Source organism: Bufo gargarizans, chromosome 7 (genome assembly GCF_014858855.1).
Source record: "Bufo gargarizans isolate SCDJY-AF-19 chromosome 7, ASM1485885v1, whole genome shotgun sequence".
Classification (NCBI taxonomy): Eukaryota; Metazoa; Chordata; class Amphibia; order Anura; family Bufonidae; genus Bufo; species Bufo gargarizans.
Window position 1 is genome coordinate 146,583,598 of NC_058086.1, and position 24,403 is coordinate 146,608,000.

Here is a 24,403-nt window from a genome sequence, read left to right on the forward strand (position 1 = left end):
GTGCCCCCTAGTGGCAAACAGATATAGATGTCCATAGTCTTTCATGTAAAGCTACTTTCACACTCGCGTTTTGACTTTCCGTTTGTGAGATCCGTTCAGGCCTCTTATAAGAGGTCCAAACCGGATCAGTTTGCATATTTCTAATGCATTCTGAGAGGAAAAGGATCCGCTCAGAATGCATCAGTCTCCATTCCGCTTTGGAGACGGACACCATAATGCTGCTTGCAGCATTTTGGTGACCGTCTGATGAAACTAAGCCAAACGGATCTGTCCTGACACACAATGTAAGTCAACGGGGACGGATCCGTTTTCTATGAAATAATCTGGCACAACAGAAAACGGATCCGCCCTCCATTGACTTTCAATGGTGTTCAAGACGGATCCGTCTTGGCTATGTTACAGATAATACAAACGGATCCGTTCTGAAAGGATGCAGTCCATGACGGATCCGCACAAAACGGGAGTGTGAAAGTAGCCTAAAGTGTTTGATCGACTTTGGATCGATGATCCGAGGCTCGATTCGCTCAACACTAGCCGCAACATAACAGAATGTGAAGATAGTGACACGGTCTGAAGACTTTCCAAATGCTTTGTAGCTGGGCATGGTTACAAGAGGGATTTATTTACTGGGTAAAAACCCGTCAGGAGAGTCAAAATAGAAGAAAAAACATGGGAAGATGCACATCAAGGAAGCGGAGCACATTTGGTACAAACTATAGTAATCTAGGAAAAACCCTTTGAGGTCTTCTAAGGTCTGGTCATTAAAGGTTTGAAAAACATTACATATTTAAATGGCCTGATAACCCTTTTAGTTTCACTTCTCTGTGACTACACACGTGACTGTAAAAAAGAAAGTGAAAATCATGAGCAGCATTTAAATCTGCGTAGAACAGTCCACCCTTCTGAAGATCTACACAGCCCAGATTTCAGACACAGAATATCTGCGTACCATCATGGAGGTCTCTCTCTACTCAAACATTATCCTAATAATCTCAATGATTGGCTTTGCTGAAGAATCTGGAGGTAAGTGTACTCCCCAGCATCCATCGCCGCGTGTCGCAGTTTGTGTCCGAACAATTCTCACCATTTTTGCCGGAATGCGTCCGGACCTCTGTGTCGCAGATGTGAAAGCAGCCTTAACCGCTTAGTGACCAGCCTGTTCTGGGCCTTACTAACCAAGCGTTTTTCTTCCTTTTTTCATCGTCGCCTTAGGCTACTTTCACACTGGACTTTTGGTTTCCGTTTGCGAGATCCGTTCAGGGCTCTCACAAGCGGTCCAAAATGGATCAGTTTTGCCGTAATGTATTCTGAATGGATAAGGATCCGCGCAGAATGCATCAGTTTGCCTCCGTTCCGCCTCCATTTCGCTCTGGAGGCGGTCACCAAAACACTGCTTGCAGCGTTTAGGTGTCCGCCTGACGATGCGGAGGCAAACGGATCCGTCCAGACACACAATGTAAGTCAATGGGGACAGATCAATTTTCACTGACACAATCTGGCACAATAGAAAACGGATCCGTCCTCCATTGACTTGTAATGGTGTTCAAGACGGATCCGTCTTGGCTATGTTACAGATAATACAAACTGATCCGTTCTGAACGGATGTATGCGGTTGTATTATCAGTGCGGATCCGTCTGTGCAGATCCATGACGGATCCGCGCCAAAAGCGAGTGTGAAAGTAGCCTTACAAGAGCTATGACTTTTTTATTTTTCCATCTATGTAGCTGTTGGGGTGTTTTGTTTTTTTACAGGACAAGTTGTAGTTTTTATTTGGTGTCATTTTGGGGTACACATAACTTTCTGATTAACTTTTATTAACTCTTTTGGGAGGGAGATCGGAAAAACAGCAATTGTTTTTACATTGTTTTAAATAGATTTTTCGGTGTAAACAACATAATAGGTTTATTCTCTGGGTCAGTACGATTTAGGGCTGCAGCTAACGATTATTTGAATAATCGATTAGTTGTCGATAATTTCATTGATTAATCAGGAAAAAACACCAAAATGACAAAAAAAAAGGGGTTTATATGATTTTACTTGAAAATTTTTGTTCAAAGGCCATATTAAAATAAATTGTGAATGGCACTGTTATGGTAGGTATTTGTGGAGGGCACTGTTATGGGGGGATCTGTGGAGGGCACTGTTATGGGGGGGGATCTGTGGAGGGCACTGTTATGGGGGGGATCTGTGGAGGGCACTGTTATGGTGGGGGATCTGTGGAGGGCACTGTTATGGTGGGGGATCTGTGGAGGGCACTGTTATGGGGGGGGATCTGTGGAGGGCACTGTTATGGGGGGGGGGATCTGTGGAGGGCACTGTTATGGGGGGGGGGGATCTGTGGAGGGCACTGTTATGGGGGGGGATCTGTGGAGGGCACTGTTATGGGGGGGGGATCTGTGGAGGGCACTGTTATGGGGGGGGGAATCTGTGGAGGGCACTGTTATGGGGGGGGATCTGTGGAGGGCATTGTTATGGGGGGGGATCTGTGGAGGGCACTGTTATGGGGGGGGATCTGTGGAGGGCACTGTTATGGGGGGGGAATCTGTGGAGGGCACTGTTATGGGGGGGGGTCTGTGGAGGGCACTGTTATGGGGGGATCTGTGGAGGGCACTGTTATGGGGGGGGTCTGTGGAGGGCACTGTTATGGGGGGATCTGTGGAGGGCACTGTTATGGGGGGGATCTGTGGAGGGCACTGTTATGGGGGGGATCTGTGGATGGCACTGTTATGGGGGATCTGTGGATGGCACTGTTATGGGGGGGACCTGTGGATGGCACTGTTATGGGGGGGTCTGTGCATGGCACTGTTATGGGGGGGGATCTGTGGATGGCACTGTTATGGGGAGGGGGATCTGTGGATGGCACTGTTATGGGGAGGGGGATCTGTGGATGGCACTGTTATGGGGAGGGGGATCTGTGGATGGCACTGTTATGGGGGATCTGTGGATGGCACTGTTATGGGGGGATCTGTGGGTGGCACTGTTATGGGGGGGGGGGTCTGTGGATGGCACTGTTATGGGGAGGGGGATCTGTGGATGGCACTGTTATGGGGAGGGGGATCTGTGGATGGCACTGTTATGGGGAGGGGGAATCTGTGGATGGCACTGTTATGGGGAGGGGGAATCTGTGGATGGCACTGTTATGGGGAGGGGGATCTGTGGATGGCACTGTTATGGGGAGGGGGACCTGTGGATGACCATACTATGGGGGGGGGATCTATGGATAACACTATATAGCATCTTATGCTATATGTGTCATCCACAGATCTCCCCCATAGCAGTGTCATCCACAGATCCCCCTTCCCATAACAGTGCCATCCACAGATCCCCCTCCCCATAACAGTGCCATACACAGATCCCCCTCCCCATAACAGTGCCATACACAGATCCCCTCTATAACAGTGCTGTGGCAAAACCAACCTCGCCACTGGGTGCTGGAGAAGCCTGGTTGCCAGCCTCTTGCCCCAGGATTATGGGCCCTCTCATCAGCCCATGCTAAACTAAAACCCCATGGCGATTTGACTGTGTTTGTGGCATCTGAGCTCTGTTTGGATACATTGAGCGCTCAGATCCAAGCCATCTGGGGATATGTTAAATGTCTATATTTACTGTAATGGTTGGGACATTGTATATTTGAATAGTGATGTCTGTCCTATTGTCCCCACATGTGTATTGGCGATTTCCCTTTGTCCTGAGAGATAATTGAATTACTCCTCGGTTGTCTCCAGGACAGAAGACATTGTTTAAAACTATGTATTCTCCTGCCTGTGATAATTACATCAACCCATTGTGTAAGGTAATTGTATCACAGGCAGAGGGGAGGATTTTGTATGGGAGTGTTTAAACTGTAAAGCTGTAAAGGATTGGCTGCTAGGTCATGTCCTCAGTTCCCAACCAGGTCCACGGGGGTGGTAACCTTGTTGGAAAATGTGTATAAGTCAATGCTTGTGTGTTCAATAAAAAGTTCCTGTTTTACATTCAACATAGAGCCTCGTCTCATGTGTATGGGGATTGCTATACGCTGTATACTCCCCTGGCTACAACTCCTAGCTCTTGTAAGAGCTGTTCCTGCTCTCTGGATTTAGGAGAGGTTCACCCACTGGAGCCTTGTCGTAGGTCCAGGGTGGGTAGGAGACGGTGAGACCTCAACCAAGCTTCGGCGGTTCGTGGGGTCTCCAGCGCTTACGGTGTCAAGTGGAGTGCTTGGAGTCCTCGGGAAGCACTAGGAGCATCATTCGACGGAGGTACCCGGTCGGGGTGCCAGGAGATCCGTTACAAGTGCCATCCACAGATTCCCCTCAATAACAGTGCCATCCACAGATCCCCCTCCCCATAACAGTGCACAGATCCCCCTCCCCATAACAGTGCCATCCACAGATCCCCCTCCCCATAACAGTGCCATCCACAGATCCCCCTCCCCATAACAGTGCCATCCACAGATCCCCCTCCCCATAACAGCCCCAGCCCCGCCGCTCACAGCAGTATTCCTTAACCGGCAGTAACTTTTACTTTAAATCACTGCATCTTTATTACCTTACAATGAAGCTCCAGTAACAGGCAGAGCAGGCGGCGTAACGTCACTTACTCATGTGACGCGATTGCTCCGCCCACTTTATGACTGAAGCAGGCGGAGCATGCACGTCACATGAGAAAGTGACGTTACACCGCCGCCTGCTCTGCCTGTTACTGGAGCTTCATTGTAAGGTAATAAAGATGCAGTGATTTAAAGTTCAAGGACCCGCAGGCATAGCACCTGAACGCCAGCATAGCAACGAACATGTTATCGAATATTATCGATAACGTTGATTAATCGTTGCAGCTCTAGTACGATTACAGCGATACCAAATACATATAGTTTTTCTTTATGTTTTACTACTTTTATACAATAAGGAAGAAAATCTTTTTGCATTGCCACTTCCCAAAACCATAACTTTTTTATTTTTCTTTCTATGGAGTTGTGTGAGGGTTTTTTGCGGGACAACTTGCAGTTTTCATTGGTATCATCTGGAGTAAATTACACTTTTTGATCACTTGTTATTACGTTTTTTCGATAGCTACTAAGAATAAATTAGCAATTCTGTTAATTTTTATTTTTTTTACAGTGTTCACCGTAGAGCATAATTTACATTATATTTATGTAGTGCAGGTCATTACGGACGCGGCAATACCAAACATATGGGGTAAATTATGTTTTTGCAATTTTTTTCACGGAAAAGCTTATTTTCAATAGAAAAAAGTGTATTTTGTATAGAATTTGTTTTTATATTTTTCCATTTTTTTTTAACCTTTGCTGCAGAATCTGGAGGTAAGTGAAACTGTCTCTGCATTAGGGTTCATGCACACCAACGTATGTATTTTGCAATCCGTGTGCATTCCGTATTAAGCGGAACGAAACAGCTGTCCCCTAATAGAACAGTACTATCCTTGTCCGTAATGTGGACAATAATAGGACATTTTCTATTTTTTTGCGGAACAGAAATACGGACATACGGAAACGGAATGCACACGGAGTAACTTCCGTTTTCATTGAAATGAATGGTTCCGCATACGGTCCGCAAAAAAAAAAAAAAACAGAACGGACACGGAAAGAAAATACGTTTGTGTGCATGAGCCCTTAACCAACCAAACAAGTCATTTTCTGAGTATATTGTGTGCCTCATATTATTCCACCTGAAAATTCATTCAGTTTTTTACTACCAGGTGTCCCAATCTGGTCTTCAAAGCAACAAGTTACCGCCGGTGAAGGGGGCACTGCCGTCCTGTCTTGCCACTTCTCACCTGAAAAGTTGATGGATAATCTCACAGTGGTTTGGGTGAAGAGAACAGCAGGAGCGGAGGATGCTGTGGTACATGCCCAGGGCACACAGAAAACATTTCACAATCAGAGTGCAGCTTATTCAAACAGGACTGCAATGGACAAGGACTGGTTCCAGCGCAACGATACCACTCTGAACGTGCACAGGATTAGAGCGATGGATGCTGGGGAGTACAGCTGCTGGATAATACAGCCTCCACCAAGTCTATTAACTGCCTACAAATGCTGCACGGTCAGACTGTCTGTGGAGTGGAGAGGTGAGCACGCCGCCCATGCAAACGCTGCGCTTCTACTGAGAGGACAGTCAAGATTGTGAGATATACTATTTAAAAGGGTTGTCCAGGGTTTGAAAAACATGATTGCTTTCTTCCAAAAACAGCACCACCCCTCTCCACAGGATGTGTATGGTATGCCCCTTGGACCTTAACCCCTTCGCTACCAGCACCGTGTAAACATTGTGTAAACATTGTGCCCGCTTGCATGTGCAGCGGGCGTCATGGCCGGCAGATTTCTGCTGTTTCAAACAGCAGAGACCTGCGGCTAATTACCGTCCCAGGCAATAATGCCGATCGCGGTAATTAAATGCTTTAGATGCCATGACCAAGTGAGATCACGGCATCTAAATGCGCAAAAACACGGAAAGATGCAGAAATGAATACCGAATTTATTCACCGAAGTCTCACGCAACTTTGGGTGAAACGAAGTTTGTCTCCATAGAGCCAATACATTTTAATGCTGTAAGGAGACAGCATTAAAATCAAAGTGTTTGATCGACGTCGGATTGATGATCCGAGGCTCGATTCGCTCAACACTAGCCGCAACATAACAGAATGTGAAGATAGTGAAACGGTCTGAAGACTTTCCAAATGCATTGTAGCTGGGCATGGTTACAAGAGGGATTTATTTACTGGGTAAAAACCAGTCAGGAGAGTCAAAATAGAAGAAAAAACATGGGAAGATGCACATCAAGCAAGCGGAGCACATTTGGTACAAACCATAGTAATCTAGGAAAAACCCTTTGAGGTCTTCTAAGGCCTGGTCATTAAAAAAAAAAAAAAGACATATTTAGGCCTCCTGCACACAAACTTTTTTTTTCCGTTTACAGGCCGTTTTTTGCGTTCCATATACGGTCCGTATACGGAACCATTCATTTCAATGGTTCCGCAAAAAAAGACGGAACGTACTCCGTATGCATTCCGTTTCCGTATTTCCGTTCCGTTGAAAGATAGAACATGTCCTATTATTGCCAGCACATCACGTTCCATGGTTCCATTTAAGTCAATGGGTCCGCAAAAAAAACTGAACACATACAGAATGTACTCCATATGTCTTTCGTATCCGTTCCGTTTTTGCAGAACCATCTATGGAAAATGTTATGCCCAGCCCAATTTCTTCTATGTAATTACTGTATATGCCGTACCGTACGGAAAAACGAAACGGAAACACAATGGTAACAAAAAACGGAACAACGGATCCGTAAAAAATGGACTGCAAAACACTGAAAAAGCCATACGGTCGTGTGCAGGAGGCCTTAAATGGCCTGATAACCCTTTTAGTTTCACTTCTCTGTGAGAAGTGAAACACGTGACTGTAAAAATGAAAGTGAAAATCATGAGCAGCATTTAAATCTGCGTAGAACAGTCCACTCTTCTGAAGATCCGATTCTACACAGCCCAGATTTCAGACACAGAGAATATCTGCATACCATCATAGAGGTCTATGGCCTCTTTCACACTTGCGTTGTCCGGATCCAGCGTGTACTCCATTTGCCGGAATTACACGCCGGATCCGGAAAAACGCAAGTGAACTGAAAGCATTTGAAGACGGATCCGTCTTCAAAATGCGTTCAGTGTTACTATGGCAGCCAGGACGCTATTAAAGTCCTGGTTGCCATAGTAGTAGTGGGGAGCGGCATACTTACCGTCCGTGCGGCTCCCGGGGCGCTCCAGAATGACGTCAGAGCGCCCCATGCGCATGGATGATGTGCCATGCGATCACGTCATCCATGCGCGTGGGGCGCCCTGACGTCACTCTGAAGCTCCCCGGGAGCCGCACGGATGGTAAGTATGCTGCTCCCCCGCTTCCCACTACACTTTACCATGGCTGCCAGGACTTTAGCGTCCCGGCAGCCATGGTAACCATTCAGAAAAAGCTAAACGTCGCATCCGGCAATGCGCCGAAACGACGTTTAGCTTAAGGCCGGATCCGGATCAATGCCTTTCAATGGGCATTAATTCCGGATCCGGCCTTGCGGCAAGTCTTCAGGATTTTTGGCCGGAGCAAAAAGCGCAGCATGCTGCGGTATTTTCTCCGGCCAAAAAACGTTCCGTTCCGGAACTGAAGACATCCTGATGCACCCTGAACAGATTTCACTCCATTCAGAATGCATTAGGATAAAACTGATCAGGATTCTTCCGGCATAGAGCCCCGACGACGGAACTCTATGCCGGAAAAGGACAACGCAAGTGTGAAAGAGCCCTATCTCTACTCAAACATTATCTTAATGATCTCAATGATTGGCTTTGCTGCAGAATCTGGAGGTAAGTGTACTCCCCAGCATCCATCGCCGCGTGTTGCAGTTTGTGTCCAAACAATTCTCACCATTTTCGCAGATGTGAAAGCAGCCTTAACCGCTTAGTGACCAGCCTGTTTTGGGCCTTACTGACCAAGCGTTTTTCTTCCTTTTTTCATCGTCGCCTTAGGCTACTTTCACACTGGCCTTTTGTTTTCCGTTTGCGAGATCCGTTCAGGGCTCTCACAAGCGGTCCAAAACGGATCAGTTTTGCCCTTAATGTATTTTGAATGGATAAGGATCCGCTCAGAATGCATCAGTTCAGTCTCCATTCCGCTCTGGAGGCGGTCACCAAAACACTGCTTGCTGCGTTTTGGTGTCCGTCTGACGAAACCGAGCCAAACGGATCCGTCCTGACACACAAGTCAATGGGGACGGATCCGTTTTCACCGACACAATCTGGCACAATAGAAACTGGATCCGTCCCCTATTGACTTTTAATGGTGTTCAAGACGGATCCGTCTTGGCTATGTTACAGATAATACAAACGGATCCGTTTTCAACAGATGTATGCGGTTGTATTATCAGTGCAGATCCATGACGGATCCGCACCAAAAGCGAGTGTGAAAGTAGCCTTACAAGAGCTATGACTTTTTTATTTTTCCATCTATGTAGCTGTTGTTTTTTTTGAGTTTTTTTTACAGGACAAGTTGTAGTTTTTATTTGGTGTCATTTTGGGGTACACATAGCTTTCTGATTAACTTTTATTAATTCTTTTGGGAGGGAGATGGGAAAAACAGCAATATTGTTTTTTTACGTTATAAATTTTACAGCGTTCATTTTTCGGTGTAAATAACATAATAGGTTTATTCTCTGGGTCAGTACGATTACAGCAATACCAAATACATATAGTTTTTCTTTATGTTTTACTACTCTTGTACAATAAAACCTTTTTTTTTTTTTTTTCAAAGGAAGAAAATCTTTTTGCATTGCCACTTCCCAACACCCATAACTTTTTTCTTTTTCCTTCTTTGGAGTTGTGTGAGGGTTTTTGCGGAACAACTTGCAGTTTTCACTGGTATCATCTGGAGTAAATTACGCTTTTTGATCGCTTGTTATTAAGTTTTTCGATAGCTACTAAGAATAAATTAGCAATTCTGTTAATTTTTTTTAGGCCTCATGCACACGACCGTTGTTGTGTTCCGTTCCGCAAAGTGGTGTTCCGTTGTTCCGTGATCCGTTTCCTTTTTTGTTTCCGTGTGTCTTCCTTTATTTTTGGAGGATCTCCAGACATGAAGGAAAGTAAAAAAAAAATCTAAGTCAAGTTTGCCATGCAAATGATAGGGAAAAAAACGGACGAGGGGGACAATCTTGTGTGCCTCTGCATTTTTTCACGGACCCATTGACTTGAATGGGTCCACAAAATCGTTTTCCGTGAAAAAAATAGGACAGGTTATATTTTTTTGATGGACTGGAACCACGGATCACGGACGTGGATGACAAACGGTGCATTAGCCGAGTTTTCAACGGACCCACAGAAAATTACGAAAAACGGTACAACGGACACGGAATGAAACAACGGTCGTGTGCATGAGGCCTTATGGTGTTCACCGTAGGGGATAATTTACAGATATTTATGTAGTGCGGGTCATTATGGACACGGCAATACCAAACATATGGGGTAGATTTTATTTTTGCAATTTTTTCACTGAAAAGCTTATTTTCAATAGAAAAAAACTTATTTTTATGGAATTTTTAATTTTTTTCCTTTTTTTTAACCACTTAGTTGTCTCACAAGAATATAACAGACAATATTTTGATTGCTTTTAAAATACAATGCACTATCCCTATAGTGCATTGCATTTGAATGTCAGTGTTAGGGCTCATGCACACAGCTGCTGCCTGGCCGTGGCCGTATTGCGGCCCGCATACAGCGGGTCCGCAATACACGGGCACTGGCCGTGTGCATCCCGCATCACGGATGCGAACCCTATACACTTGAATGGGTCCGCAATCCAGGAGATGCGGTGCAAGAACTACAAACCAGATTGTGGTCCCCAATGCGCGGAACGGCCGCACAATGGCTGTGTGCATGAGGCCCTATACTGATATTGACCAGCCTGCTGGAAAACACTAAGTCCCAGCCAGCCTTTACACACAGAGGGAATGGGCTACCAAAGTCATCGCTTACATGCAGCAGGCGCCATTACCAGCGGCATGTAAAGGGATAAACAGCCCGGATCGGCACTCCTGCCGGTCTGGGCTGTTAGAGCAGGAGCGCGCCTCTCATGTTACAGCTGAGCCCCCACTCTCTGCTGCATGGGGAACCTGTGCAGCTCTTAGACCGGGCCGACATGAAAAGCCATGGTTAAGCCTAAGGCCCCTTTGTGACCACCGTAAAAAGGCATATGGGTGGTCAATAAGGGGTTAACTGATTTTGTTTTTTCAACTTGAATGCCATGGACCTGCTCACAGTTTAGCCCCAAAGAATGAAGGTAACTGTCATGACTGTGACTGATCCAGACAGGTCTGGGAGGAGAAGGTCGCAGCGACTTGCTACTCACGATAGCTTGTGAGTTTGCTCCGTGGTTCAGGGTATGTCACCTGGGTTTTGTCTTGTGAACCTTTTTGTCCTAACTGGGAGTTTGTAGGCATCCTTCTCAGGTGAGTCCTGTCTGCCACTTCCAGCTACTATATTAGTTTCAGTTTCACTTGCAGTCATTGCCAGATATAGTCCTTACTTCCAGTGCTATTCTGACCTTTGAAGGAGATTGTTTGACGGTATTGCTGTGGAGCTCTTGTCTGGCGTGGACTGTCGTTATTGGGATCACCTTCTCTGCTCGTGACTGGATAAGTCTATCTATGTTATAGATTGTTTGTTGCTGTCTTCCCCTTTTGTTCTCCTAGACATGAGTGATGGTGACTAGTGCTCCCATCTGCCTTTCCCCAGTCTAGTCTTGTTAGGGTGACTGAGGGTTTAGGCAACCTGCTCGCCGCACAGGTTCACACCCCGTCTAGGGTATCAGGACAGACAGGTGCCAACTTAGGTTTAGTCAGGGGTGACCGTCCTATTTCCCATCCGTAGAGAAGGGTCCCCCTTCCCCTCCGTCTGGTGCGACACGACTGCTGCTGGGATAGCGGTCGTGACAGTATATCTGGCCTTTTAAAAAAAAAAAAAAAATTACTTTTTTTTTGCTTTGTATTTTTCTGTTCAACTATGGATCCGGTTACGGTTTTGGCGAAACAATTACAGGGGTTATCCCTTGAAGTGGCACGATTAAAAGCAACAGTGCTGCAGCAGCAGCAGCAATCCTTGGGTTCCACCGTTGCTACGGGAAACCAGGGTACTCCCGAGCCAAAAGTGGCTTTACCTGATTGGTCTCTCCCTCCTGAGAACCTATTTGTAACCTTCAAAGAAGCTTGTAAATTGTTCTTCAGGTTACGCCCTAGATCCTCCGGTGGTGAGGAACAACGGGTGGGCATTGTAATTTCGCTCCTGCAAGGAGATCCGCAGGCTTGGGCTTTCTCCCTACCATCAGACTCTCCGGCCTTACGATCAGTGGAGGAGTTTTTTGAAGCCCTGGGTCTTGTATATGATGACCCGGACAGAGTCTAAGCTACGTAGACTTCGGCAAGAGAACCGGTCTGCTGAACTATATTGTTCCGAATTCCGTAGGTGGACTACTGATACATTATGGAACGACTCGGCCCTTAGGAGTCAGTTCTGCCAGGGGTTGTCTGAAAAATTAAGACGCGCTGGCGGTATACGAGGTCCCTGGGTCTCTTGAGGCTGCTATGTCTCTGTCCATAAGAATCGACAGACGACTCAGGGAGAGACTATTCAATTCTACAGAGGCCTCTATAGGGCAGGGATCGGTTTGTTATGATCCAGTCGAACCAATGCAAATAGGGGGCGCCACTAGACGGGTGAATCCGCCGTAGGTCAGAGGTTTGTTTTCGTTGTGGGGGGAGGGGTCATTTTGTAAAGGTATGTCCCTCAGAACCCAAGAGACCACAAACAAAGGAGCCGCCGGAAAACTAGAGTCCCCAGATTGTGCGGAGGATAACAGTCTGGGCGTATTCGTTTCCTCCATACGCATGTCTCAGTTTTTGTTGTCCGCTACCGTTGAGGCGGGCAATAAGACTGAGATCTGTTCCGTCTTTTTGGACAGTGGGGCAGGGGTCAACTTGGTGGATTCACGGTTTGCTCAGGCTCTGGGTTTTACTCCGGAACCGGTACGCAGAACTATTCCTGTTTTTGCCATCGACTCCTCCCCTCTTACTCAGAGAGAGTTAACTCAGATCATCCATAATATCCATCTGCAGGTAGGGGACCTCCATAAAAAGCATATCTCTTGTTATGTCCTGGACGGTCTTCCGGCTCCTATGGTATTGGGGCTTCCCTGGCTGGTGACTCACAATCCAGTGGTGGATTGGCAGGCCGGGGAGATAGTGGAGTGAACATTGTAAGGACAACTGCTTGAGTAGTAGGTGCTCTATACTCTCTGTAACATCTCTACCTGCCTTTCTATCAGATTTTATGGATGTGTTTTCTGAGAAGGGTTGTCAGGGGTTACCACCTCATCGTCCATATGATTGCCCGATTAATCTTTTACCTGGGGCAAAACTACCTAAAACCCGGTTATACAATCTTTTCGGAGAGTTTGGCTAAGGGACACATCAGACCCTCTTCTTCATCCGTGGCTGCAGGGTTCTTTTTTGTTAAAAAGAAAGATGGGGGGGGGGCTGCGTCCTTGCCTGGATTTCCGGGAAATAAACCGGATAACTATCCGAGATCCCTATCCTCTTCCTCTCATTCCCGACCTCTTTAATCAGGTTGCTGGTGCTAAATGGTTCTCCAAAATGGATCTCAGAGGAGCCTATAACCTGGTTCGCATCAAAGAGGGGGATGAGTGGAAGACTGCTTTTAATACTCCGGAAGGGCATTATGAAAATCTGGTCATGCCATTTGGTCTTACTAATGCGCCTGCGGTGTTCCAACATTTTGTCAACGATATTTTTAGTCACCTTATCGGGAGATTTGTTGTGATATATCTTGATGACATCCTAGTCTATTCTCCGGATCTGGAGACACATAAGATCCATGTGAGACAAGTGCTGCAGATATTAAGGGCCAACAAATTGTTTGCTAAATTACAAAAATGTGTGTTCGCCGTAAAAGAACTGCCATTTCTGGGGTATGTGTTGTCAGATTCAGGTTTTCGCATGGATCCAGAGAAAGTCCGGGCGATTATGGACTGGGATCTGCCTGAGAACCTGAAGGCATTGCAACGCTTCCTGGGGTTTGCCAATTTGTATAGAAAGTTTATAAAGAACTATTCCTTGGTGGTCAAACCACTGACGGACATGACCCGAAAGGGATCCAATTTTTCCAAATGGTCACATGCAGCCAAAACTGCCTTTACATCTCTGAAGGAGAGATTCACCTCTGCCCCTATTCTCGTACAGCCAGATGTCTCGCTTCCTTTTATTGTAGAGGTTGACGCATCAGAGGTGGGGGTGGGAGCGGTATTTTCGCAGGGCCTGTCCCCTGGTGAATGGCGTCCGTGTGCTTACTTTTCGAAGAAATTGTCTACTGCAGAAAGGAATTATGATATTGGCAACAGGGAAGTTTTGGCTATTAAGTTGGCCTTTGAGGAGTGGCGTCATTTTTTGGAGGGGGCGGTTCATCCCGTCAGTGATTACTGATCACAAAAACTTATTATATCTAGAGTCTGCTAAACGTCTCACCCCTAGACAGGCTTGGTGGTCGTTATTTTTTACTAGGTTTAATTTTGTAATAACCTAACGCCCGGGGGCAAAAAATACTAAGGCGGATGCATTGCCTCGAAGTTTTCCTGGAGGGGGTGATGTTGAGGTACCAGAGCCTATTTTGCAAAAGGGGGTGGTGGTCTCTGCATTACACTCAGGTTTAGAAGGGAGGGTGTTGGAAGCTCAGGGGGACGCTCCTGCCCCTCGGGTAAACTGTTTGTGCCAGAAAATTTACGCCTGGAGATACTAAAAACACCATAACTCCACACTGGCAGGACACCCAGGTAGTAAGGCAACCTCTGAATTAGTGTCTAGTCGGTTCTGGTGGCCTAAGTGGCGCCAGGAGGTGTTTAATTTTGTGTCTGCATGTGCTACCTGTGCTTGTTCTAAGGCTACTTTCACACTAGCGTTCGGGCGGATCCGTTCTGAACGGATCCGCTCATAATAATGCAGACGGAGGCTCCGTTCAGAACGGATCCGTCTGCATTAAAATGGCAAAAAAAAAGCTAAGTGTGAAAATAGCCTCGGACGGATCCGTCCAGACTTTCAATGTAAAGTCAATGGGGGACGGATCCGCTTGAAGATTGAGCCACATTGTGGCATCTTCAAACGGATCCGTCCCCATTGACTTACATTGTAAGTCTGGACGGATCCGCACGCCTCCGCACGGCCAGGCGGACACCCGAACGCTGCAAGCAGCGTTCAGCTCTCCGCCTGTCCGTGCGGAGGCGAGCGGAGCAGAGGCTGAACGCCGCCAGACTGATGCAGTCTGAGCGGATCCGCTCCATTCAGACTGCATCAGGGCTGGACGGCTGCGTTCGGGTCCGCTCGTGAGCCCCTTCAAACGGAGCTCACGAGCGGACACCCGAACGCTAGTGTGAAAGTAGCCTAAGGTAGATCATACTCGTCCAGCAGGGCGTCTTTTACCTCAGGCCATCCCCAACAGGCCTTGGATGCACCTATCAATGGATTTCATTACGGATCTACCAGTATCAGCTGGGAAGACTGTTATTCTTGTAGTTGTTGACAGATTCAGTAAAATGGTGCACTTTATTGCTCTTACCGCATTGCCTACTGCTAACACACTGGCTCAGGTTTTTATTGACCACATCGTGAAGCTTCACGGGGTCCCTTCCGATATTGTTTCGGATCGTGGTACCCAATTTGTTTCTAAATTTTGGAAAGCTTTTTGTTCTCGTTTAGGGGTTCATCTGTCGTTTTCTTCATCTTTCCATCCACAGTCCAACGGTCAGACTGAACGTACCAATCAAAACCTAGAGACATATTTGAGATGCTTTGTTTCCGAAAATCGGGAGGAATGGTCATCTTATTTACCGTTAGCCGAGTTTGCCATTAATAATCGTTGTCAAGAATCCACCGATAAGTCACCATTTTTTGGTGCGTATGGTTTCCATCCTCAGTTTTGTACGTTTAGTGAGGGGAGGCCGTCTGGGATTCCCGAGGAGGAACGATTTGCGTCTTCACTTTCATCAGTGTGGCAGAGTGTGCAAGAAAGTTTGAAGAGAATTGGTGGTAGATACAAACGTGTGGCTGATAAGAAGCGCTCTGAAGGTCCGGACCTTGGGGTGAATGACTTGGTGTGGTTGTCTACCAGAAATATTAAGTTGAAGGTTCCCTCGTGGAAATTAGGTCCGAGATTTATTGGTCCTTATAGGGTAATTAAGATCATTAACCCGGTGGCTTTTCGTCTGGAGCTACCTCAGACTCTAAGGATCCATAATGTCTTCCACAGATCTCTGCTTAAGAGATATGTAGAACCTCCTGAACCATTGCCACTACCGCCTCCACCAGTGGTTGTTGATGGCAGTCTTGAGTTTCAGGTAGAAAAGATTGTTGATTCACGATATGTTCGCCGCTCTCTTCAGTACCTGGTGCACTGGATAGGTTATGGTCCCGAAGAGAGAATGTGGGTGCCAACAGAGATAAAGGCGGACAGACTCATTCGGGCTTTTCATAGGTCCCATCCGGAGAGGCCTGGTCTTGAGGGTCCGGTGGCCCCTCGTAGAAAGGGGGGTACTGTCACGACTGTGACTGATCCAGACAGGTCTGGGAGGAGAAAGTCGCAGCGACTTGCTACTCGCGATAGCTTGTGAGTTTGCTCCATTGTTCAGGGTATGTAATCCGGGTTTTGCCTTGTGAACCTTTTTGTCCTGACTGGGAGTTTGTAGGCATCCTTCTCAGGTGAGTCCTGTCTGCCACTCCCAGCTACTATATTAGTTTCAGTTTCACTTGCAGTCATTGCCAGATATAGTCCTTACTTCCAGTGCTATTCTTACCTTTGAAGGAGATTGTTTGACGGTATTGCTGTGGAGCTCTTGTCTGGTGTGGACTGTCGTTATTGGGATCACCTTCTCTGCTCGTGACTGGATAAGTCTATCTATGTTATAGATTGTTTGTTGCTGTCTTCCCCTTTTGTTCTCCTAGACATGAGTGATGGTGACTAGTGCTCCCATCTGCCTTTCCCCAGTCTAGTCTTGTTAGGGTGACTGAGGGTTTAGGCATCCTGCTCGCCGCATGGGTTCACACCCCGTCTAGGGTATCAGGGCAGACAGGTGCCAGCTTAGGGTTAGTCAGGGGTGACCGTCCTATTTCCCATCCGTAGATAAGGGTCCCTCTTCCCCTCCGTCTGGTGCGACACGACTGCCGCTGGGATAGCGGTCGTGACAGTAACGGTACTTTCACACTTGCGTTGTTGTCCGGCAGGATCTCGATACCGGAAAAACTGTTTCTGTATAGTCCTCATGCGTTCAGAATGGATCAGTTCAGGATGTATCAGCATGTCTTACGTTCCGGAAGCATTCCGTTTTGTTACGTAAAATATGAGAGAAAGAACTGGATCGCACATCCTCAATGCTATGCTTTTATCTACTGCTTCTCAGCATAAGGCCGAATGCACACGGCGTCATTGGTTGCTATGACGCCGTGCGCTCCCTGCTGCCGCCACAGTACAGAAATACACTGGTATGATCTATACCAGTGTATTACTGTACTGTGGCGGCAGCAGGGAGCGCATGGCGTCATAGCAACCAATGACGCTGTGCGTTCCTGCTCTCAGCAGGAATCCAGGCTGCGGTTCCACGGACCGCTCACAGCCGTGTGCATTCAGCCTAATTAACATCGCTTTTTAGCGCAATTTGTCGTATACCTACCCCTATGCTGCATGCTGTACATATGGCATTAGTATACAATTTGATCAAAAAGCATAGGCCCACTCACCACAACAAGATTGCGGGGGGCGCTGTTTGGCTACTGGGGTCTTGCTGCCTGCTGGGGCGGTGCTGCGGGATTGGATGGTCGCCGTGCAGCGCTGCACCAAATTTAGAGTAGGGTCCCATTCAAAGAGGCAACCTTGTTGTGGTGAGTGGGCCTATGCTTTTTGATCAAATTGTAGACTAATGCCTCATGTACAGCATGCAGCATAGGGGTAGGTATACGACAAATTGCGCTGATGAGCGATGTTAATGATGCTGAGAAGCAGTTAGATAAAAGCATAGTATTGAGGATGTGCGATCCAGTTCTTTTTCTCATATTTTACATTCTGTTTTGTGACCAGACTCAAAACCGCTGAAAGCTTTGGTCTTGTGTCTGGTGATAAAAACTGAAAAAAACAGATCCGACACTGAAAACAATGTAAAAAAAAAACGGATCCGTCACCCATTGACTTTTTATTGTATTTTGTAATGGATCTGTTTTTTTCACACAACCGCATCCTAACGGAACGGATGCATTCTGATGTGCAAAATCAAAACAGATCCGTTTAATTCTGGTGATGAGATCCTCTGCTGTATCTCAATACCAGAGTTAAAAACGCAAGTGTGAAAGTAGCCTATACTGTGAGAGGACGCCACGGCTTCCAGCAGCATCTGTCCAAGACACCACGCCAAGAGGGAACATGTCCCTTCTTGGCGTGGTTGTGGCTTTAAACCACTGCACGGTCTTCCATTGAAAACAATGGGAGATGGATGCCACTGGAAACTTGGAACAGAATCTATGTGAACTGCCTTTTAAATGTCAGTTTTGAAAGGATGACGTTTGCCATTCAATGATAAGCACATGTCCATCATATCAGGTGCTGCCAGGGGCATGGGGTCTGGCAGGACATGTGTTCCATGCACATGACGGTGTCCGTATTTCAGTCCACAAATAACATACAGTACAGATACCTTCTGTGTGCATTTTTCTCACTACCATCAACAGAAATATTGAATGCAGATCAGAATAAGACACGCTGTATAATTTCCAGAATGGCCATACGGATCCGCAAAAAAATATGAATGTGTGCCTGTCCCCATAGATAAGAATGGATCAGTGTGCCATCTGCAAAAATGACGACAAAACGTGTGCATGAGGCATGTTCACAATGAGTAGATTTGTTGTAAATTTTATATGAAAAATCTGCATAAAAGTAAATAATTGGTTATTGGAACTCAACACATTGGGGGTCATTTACTAAGATTGCTATTCCGGTTTTTGACAGACAAAAGTCGCAAGACCCCTTTTTGCGACTTTTTAACCACTTCAGCCCCGCTAGCTGAAACCCCCTTCATGACCAGAGCACTTTTTACACTTCGGCACTACACTACTTTCACCGTTTATCGCTCGGTCATGCAACTTACCACCCAAATGAATTTTACCTCCTTTTCTTCTCACTAATAGAGCTTTCATTGGGTGGTATTTTATTGCTGCTGACATTTTTACTTTTTTTGTTATTAATCGAAATGTAATGATTTTTTTGCAAAAAAATGACATTTTTCACTTTCAGCTGTAAAATTTTGCAAAAAAACGACATCCATATATAAATTTTTCGCTAAATTTATAGTTCTACATGTCTTTGATAAAAAAAAAAATGTTTGGGCAAAAAAAAAAAATGGTTTGGGTAAAAGTTATAGCGTTTACAAACTATGGTACAAAAATGTGAATTTCCGCTTTTTGAAGCAGCTCTGACTTCCTGAGCACCTGTCATGTTTCCTGAGGTTCTACAATGCCCACACAGTAGAAAAACCCCACAAATGACCCCATTTCGGAAAGTAGACACCCTAAGGTATTCGCTGATGGGCATAGTGAGTTCATAGAACTTTTTATTTTTTGTCACAAGTTAGCGGAAAATGATGATGATTTTTTATTTTTATTTTTTTTCTTACAAAGTCTCATATTCCACTAACTTGCGACAAAAAATTCTAGGAACTCGCCATGCCCCTCACGGAATACCTTGGGGTGTCTTCTTTCCAAAATGGGGTCACTTGTGGGGTAGTTATACTGCCCTGGCAATTTAGGGGCCCAAATGTGTGAGAAGAACTTTGCAATCAAAATGTGTAAAAAATGACCGGTGAAATCCGAAAGGTGCACTTTGGAATATGTGCCCCTTTGCCCACCTTGGCATCAAAAAAGTGTCACACATCTGGTATCGCCGTACTCAGGAGAAGTTGGGGAATGTGTTTTGGGGTGTCATTTTACATATACCCATGCTGGGTGAGAGAAATATCTTGGCAAAAGACAACTTTTCCAATTTTTTTATACAAAGTTGGCATTTGACCAAGATATTTTTCTCACCCAGCATGGGTATATGTAAAATGACACCCCAAAACACATTCCCCAACTTCTCCTGAGTACGGCGATACCAGATGTGTGACACTTTTTTGCAGCCTAGATGCGCAAAGGTGCCCAAATTCCTTTTAGGAGGGCATTTTAAGACATTTGGATCCCAGACTTCTTCTCACACTTTCGGGCCCCTAAAAAGCCAGGGCAGTATAAATACCCCACATGTGACCCCACTTTGGAAAGAAGACACCCCAAGGTATTCAATGAGGGGCCTGGCGAGTTCATAGAATTTTTTATTTTTTTTTTGCATAAGTTAGCGGAAATTGATTTTTTTTTTTTTGTTTTTTTCTCACAAAGTCTCCCTTTCCGCTAACTTAGGACAAAAATATCTATCTTTCATGGACTCAATATGCCCCTCACGGAATACCTTGGGGTGTCTTCTTTCCAAAATGGGGTCACATGTGGGGTATTTATACTGCCCTGGCTTTTTAGGGGCCCTAAAGCGTGAGAAGAAGTCTGGAATATAAATGTCTAAAAATGTTTACGCATTTGGATTCCGTGAGGGGTATGGTGAGTTCATGTGAGATTTTATTTTTTGACACAAGTTAGTGGAATATGAGACTTTGTAAGAAAAAACAAAAACAAACAAAAAATTTCCGCTAACTTGGGCCAAAAAAATGTCTGAATGGAGCCTTACAGGGGGGTGATCAATGACAGGGGGGTGATCACCCATATAGACTCCCTGATCACCCCCCTGTCATTGATCACCCCCCTGGTAAGGCTCCATTCAGACGTCCGTATGATTTTTACGGATCCATGGATCGGATCCGCAAAACACATGCGGACGTCTGAATGGAGCCTTACAGGGGGGTGATCAATGACAGGGGGTGATCAGGGAGTGTATATGGGTGATCACCCCTCTGTCATTGATCACCCCCCTGTAAGGCTCCATTCAGACGTCCGCATGATTTTTACGGATCCATGGATACCAAAACACATGCGGACATCTGAATGGAGCCTTACAGGGGGGTGATCAATGACAGAGGGGTGATCACCCATATACACTCCCTGATTACCCCCTATGGGTGATCACCCCTCTGTCATTGATCACCCCCTGTAAGGCTCCATTCAGACGTCCGCATGATTTTTACGGATCCATGGATACATAAACACATGCGGACATCTGAATGGAGCCTTACAGGGGGGTGATCAATGACAGGGGGTGATCAGGGAGTGTATATGGGTGATCACCCCTCTGTCATTGATCACCCCCTGTAAGGCTCCATTCAGACGTCTGCATGATTTTTACGGATCCATGGATACCAAAACACATGCGGACGTCTGAATGGAGCCCTACAGGGGGGTGATCAATGACAGGGGGGTGATCAATGACAGGGGGTGATCAGGGAGTGTATATGGGTGATCACCCCTCTGTCATTGATCACCCCCTGTAAGGCTCCATTCAGACGTCTGCATGATTTTTACGGATCCATGGATACCAAAACACATGCGGACGTCTGAATGGAGCCCTACAGGGGGGTGATCAATGACAGGGGGGTGATCAATGACAGGGGGTGATCAGGGAGTGTATATGGGTGATCACCCCTCTGTCATTGATCACCCCCTGTAAGGCTCCATTCAGACGTCCGCATGTGTTTTGCGGATCCGATCCATGTATCCGTAAAAATCATACGGACGTCTGAACGGAGCATGACAGGGGGGTGATCAGGGAGTTTATATGGGGTGATCATGGGTGATCAGGGGTTCATAAAGGGTTAATAAGTGACGGGGGGGGTGTAGTGTAGTGTTTGGTGCGACTTTACTGACCTACCTGTGTCCTCTGGTGGTCGATCCTAACAAAAGGGACCACCAGAGGACCAGGTAGGAGGTATATTAGACGCTGTTATCAAAACAGCGTCTAATATACCTGTTAGGGGTTAAAAAATTCGGATCTCCAGCCTGCCAGCGAGCGAGATCCACTCGCTTACCTTCCGTTCCTGTGAGCGCGCGCGCCTGTGTGCGCGCGTTCACAGGAAATCTCGGCTCTCGCGGGATGACGCGTATATGCGTCCACCCAGAAGAGCAGGGCCGCCGGCAGGACGCAATCCTGCGTACGGCGGTCCTGGAGTGGTTAAACACCTGTGGGACTATGTTGTTGCATGGGCATTTTTACGCCATGCTCGCCTCTTGGGAGTGGCGGGGACAGGCTGGAGCATAAGCCCCATTATTTTTACTAACATTTACACCCGGAAACAGGTGTGAAAACTACTCCAGCCAGGGGCCACCTTTACTAAATGACCTCCATTGCAGAAAATATCTAAATAGATGTGAAAATCTGAAGCATGTTCTATTCTGCTGCAGAAAGCTGTCCGGTCTCAGTCTTGCCATTACAAATAGTGAGATCCACTGTCCAATCTGGAGGCGGAGGGCGCACCGAATACCTGATGCATACTTACATCATCTTTATTTTTTTTTACAGATGACCTGAAGCAACTTATTGTGGTCTGGAGCCTTTACTTCCTTTCCATCGCTCTCTGCATTTTCTTCCTGGATCGTTGCAGACGGCAGAAAGCACCCCCTGATGGGATCCATGAACCCTAAAGAGCATTAACCACCTGCAGATCTGCCAGCTTGCTACAGTATATGCTCTATAATCAAAAGAAAGTGTGATGCCGCCGCGGCCGTAGAAACGAGCGGCTTTGAAGGGATTAAATTCGGCATCCCGGTGTTCTAGGGCAGTGGAGGGGTTAAAGGGAACCGGTCACCATGAAAATGAAATGTGAGCTACAGGCAGTGTGTTATAGAACAGGAGGAGCTGAGCAAATATTTAGTGGGACATAATTCAGTAAAACGTGTAATTTATACATTTAAATTCCTGCTCATTTTGGGCTTTGATGTCCAGGAGGCGGTCCTATAAGTGATTGACAACCTTCCCTCTATAACTGTGTATACAGAGAGAGCTGTCAATCACTGATAGGACCGCCTCCTGGACTTCTAAGGCCAGAATGAACATAGAAAGACATGGATAAAATACAAGTTTTACTGAATCTTTTCCCATAAAACTAGATATCAGTCTGCTCAGCTCCTCCTGCTCTATAACCTGCTGCTCAGACACCATGTTCTACGTGACAGGTTCCCTTTAATGCTGCATACCTTGTGTCTAATGGGTTAATAACAGCTACCGCCTGTTTTTGCACATGAAGCTGAATGCTGATCACATGCGCCGTATTCTTCTCATAGAAATCAGAGCGGATGTGAATACAGAGACACAATTACAGCTCATGCACACGACCGTTGCAGATCCATAAAACTCAGAGAATGCAATGGCGCCGCAAAAGATGCGGACAGCACACTGTGGGGCACATTTTCTAAAGTGTTTGCATCTGTTTTTAGTCTAAAAAAAAGGCTGTTTTAGACAGTTGTTTTTTTTGTCGCATTTACTACTGAAATGGTGCCTGTTTTGTAGACTGATTTGCTCTGTTCTATTTAGATTATTTTTTAGACTAATTCAGAAGTATTCTAACGTTTACAACTTTATTTATATTTTTTTCTATTTATGTAGGTGCACTTTTTTGTGCCTGACTTTGACTACTTTCACATTAGCGTTCTCAATTCCGCTATTGAGATCCGTCATAGGATCTCAATATCGGAAGAAAACCCTTCAGTTTTGTCCCCATTCATTGTCAATGGGGTAAAAAAATGGAACTAAGGGTACTTTCACACTTTCTTTAAACTTTTCTGATATTGAGTTCCGTCCTAGGGGCTCAATACTGGAAAAGAACTGATCAGTTTTATCCCCATGCATTCTGAATGGGTAGCAATCCGTTCAGGATGTCTTCAGTTCAGTCACTGTACGGCATGCTGCAGTATTTTCTCCGTCCAAAATTTTGGAACACTTGCCAGAATGCCGGATCCGGCATTATTTTACATTGAAACGCATTAATGCCGGATACGGCCCCAAGTATTCCGGAAAAACTGATCCAGTTTTGCAGTCTGCACATGTGCAGACCTTTAAAAATGTGAAAAAGATAAATACCGGATTCATTTTTCCGGATGACAACCGGAGAGCCGAATCCGGTATTGCAATGCATTTGTGAGACGGATTCACATACGGACCAGTCTACAAATGGTATCCGATTGCATACAGATGCCGGATCCAACGACGGAACTGCCTGCCGAAATCCAACAACGCAAGTATGAAAGTACCCGTTCCGTTTGGTTGCATCCCCATCACGGACACAAGCAGCGTTTTTCTGTCTGTGATGTGGTGCGGAGCAAGACGGATCCGTCCTGACACACAATGTAAGTCAATGGGGACGGATTTGTTTTCTCTGACACAATAGAAAACGGATCTGTCCCCCATTGACTTTCAATGGTGTTCATGACAGACCTGTCATGGCTATAGAAGACATAATACAACCGGATCCGTTCATGACGGATGCAGGAGGTTGTATTATTGTAACGGAAACATTTTTGCAGATCCATGACGGATCCGAAAAAAAAGCTAATGTGAAAGTAGCCTTTGTTGCAAACAGGGCTGTGGAGTCGGAGTCAATTTTGGGTACCTGGAGTCGGGAAAAAAAATGAACCGACTCCGACTCCTACTAAATTTAAATTGGAATAAAAAAAAAAAAAAAGCAAGTTTAAATGTCCGAATTCATAAACAGTTATAATTAATGACTTCTCTACTGTAAGAATAAAGGCCAATGCATGCAGTGCCTCACGTAACCGCAAAACAAACGCGTTC

The 24,403-nt window shown here is 46.0% G+C and overlaps 2 protein-coding genes across 2 annotated transcripts in view; one reads left to right on the plus strand and one right to left on the minus strand.

Moving 5' to 3' along the window:
* The window catches only part of AGL (amylo-alpha-1, 6-glucosidase, 4-alpha-glucanotransferase), a 145,908-nt gene that overhangs the window by 99,980 nt on the left and 21,525 nt on the right, over window positions 1–24,403 (minus strand). The window lies entirely within an intron of this gene.
* Window positions 874–23,368, plus strand: LOC122944261 (CD276 antigen-like). The gene is made up of 3 exons (XM_044302501.1): window positions 874–1,023; window positions 5,699–6,070; window positions 22,136–23,368. Exons 1-3 carry the CDS (start codon window positions 954–956, stop codon window positions 22,255–22,257), a joined length of 564 nt encoding a protein of 187 aa, XP_044158436.1. The 5' UTR covers window positions 874–953; the 3' UTR covers window positions 22,258–23,368.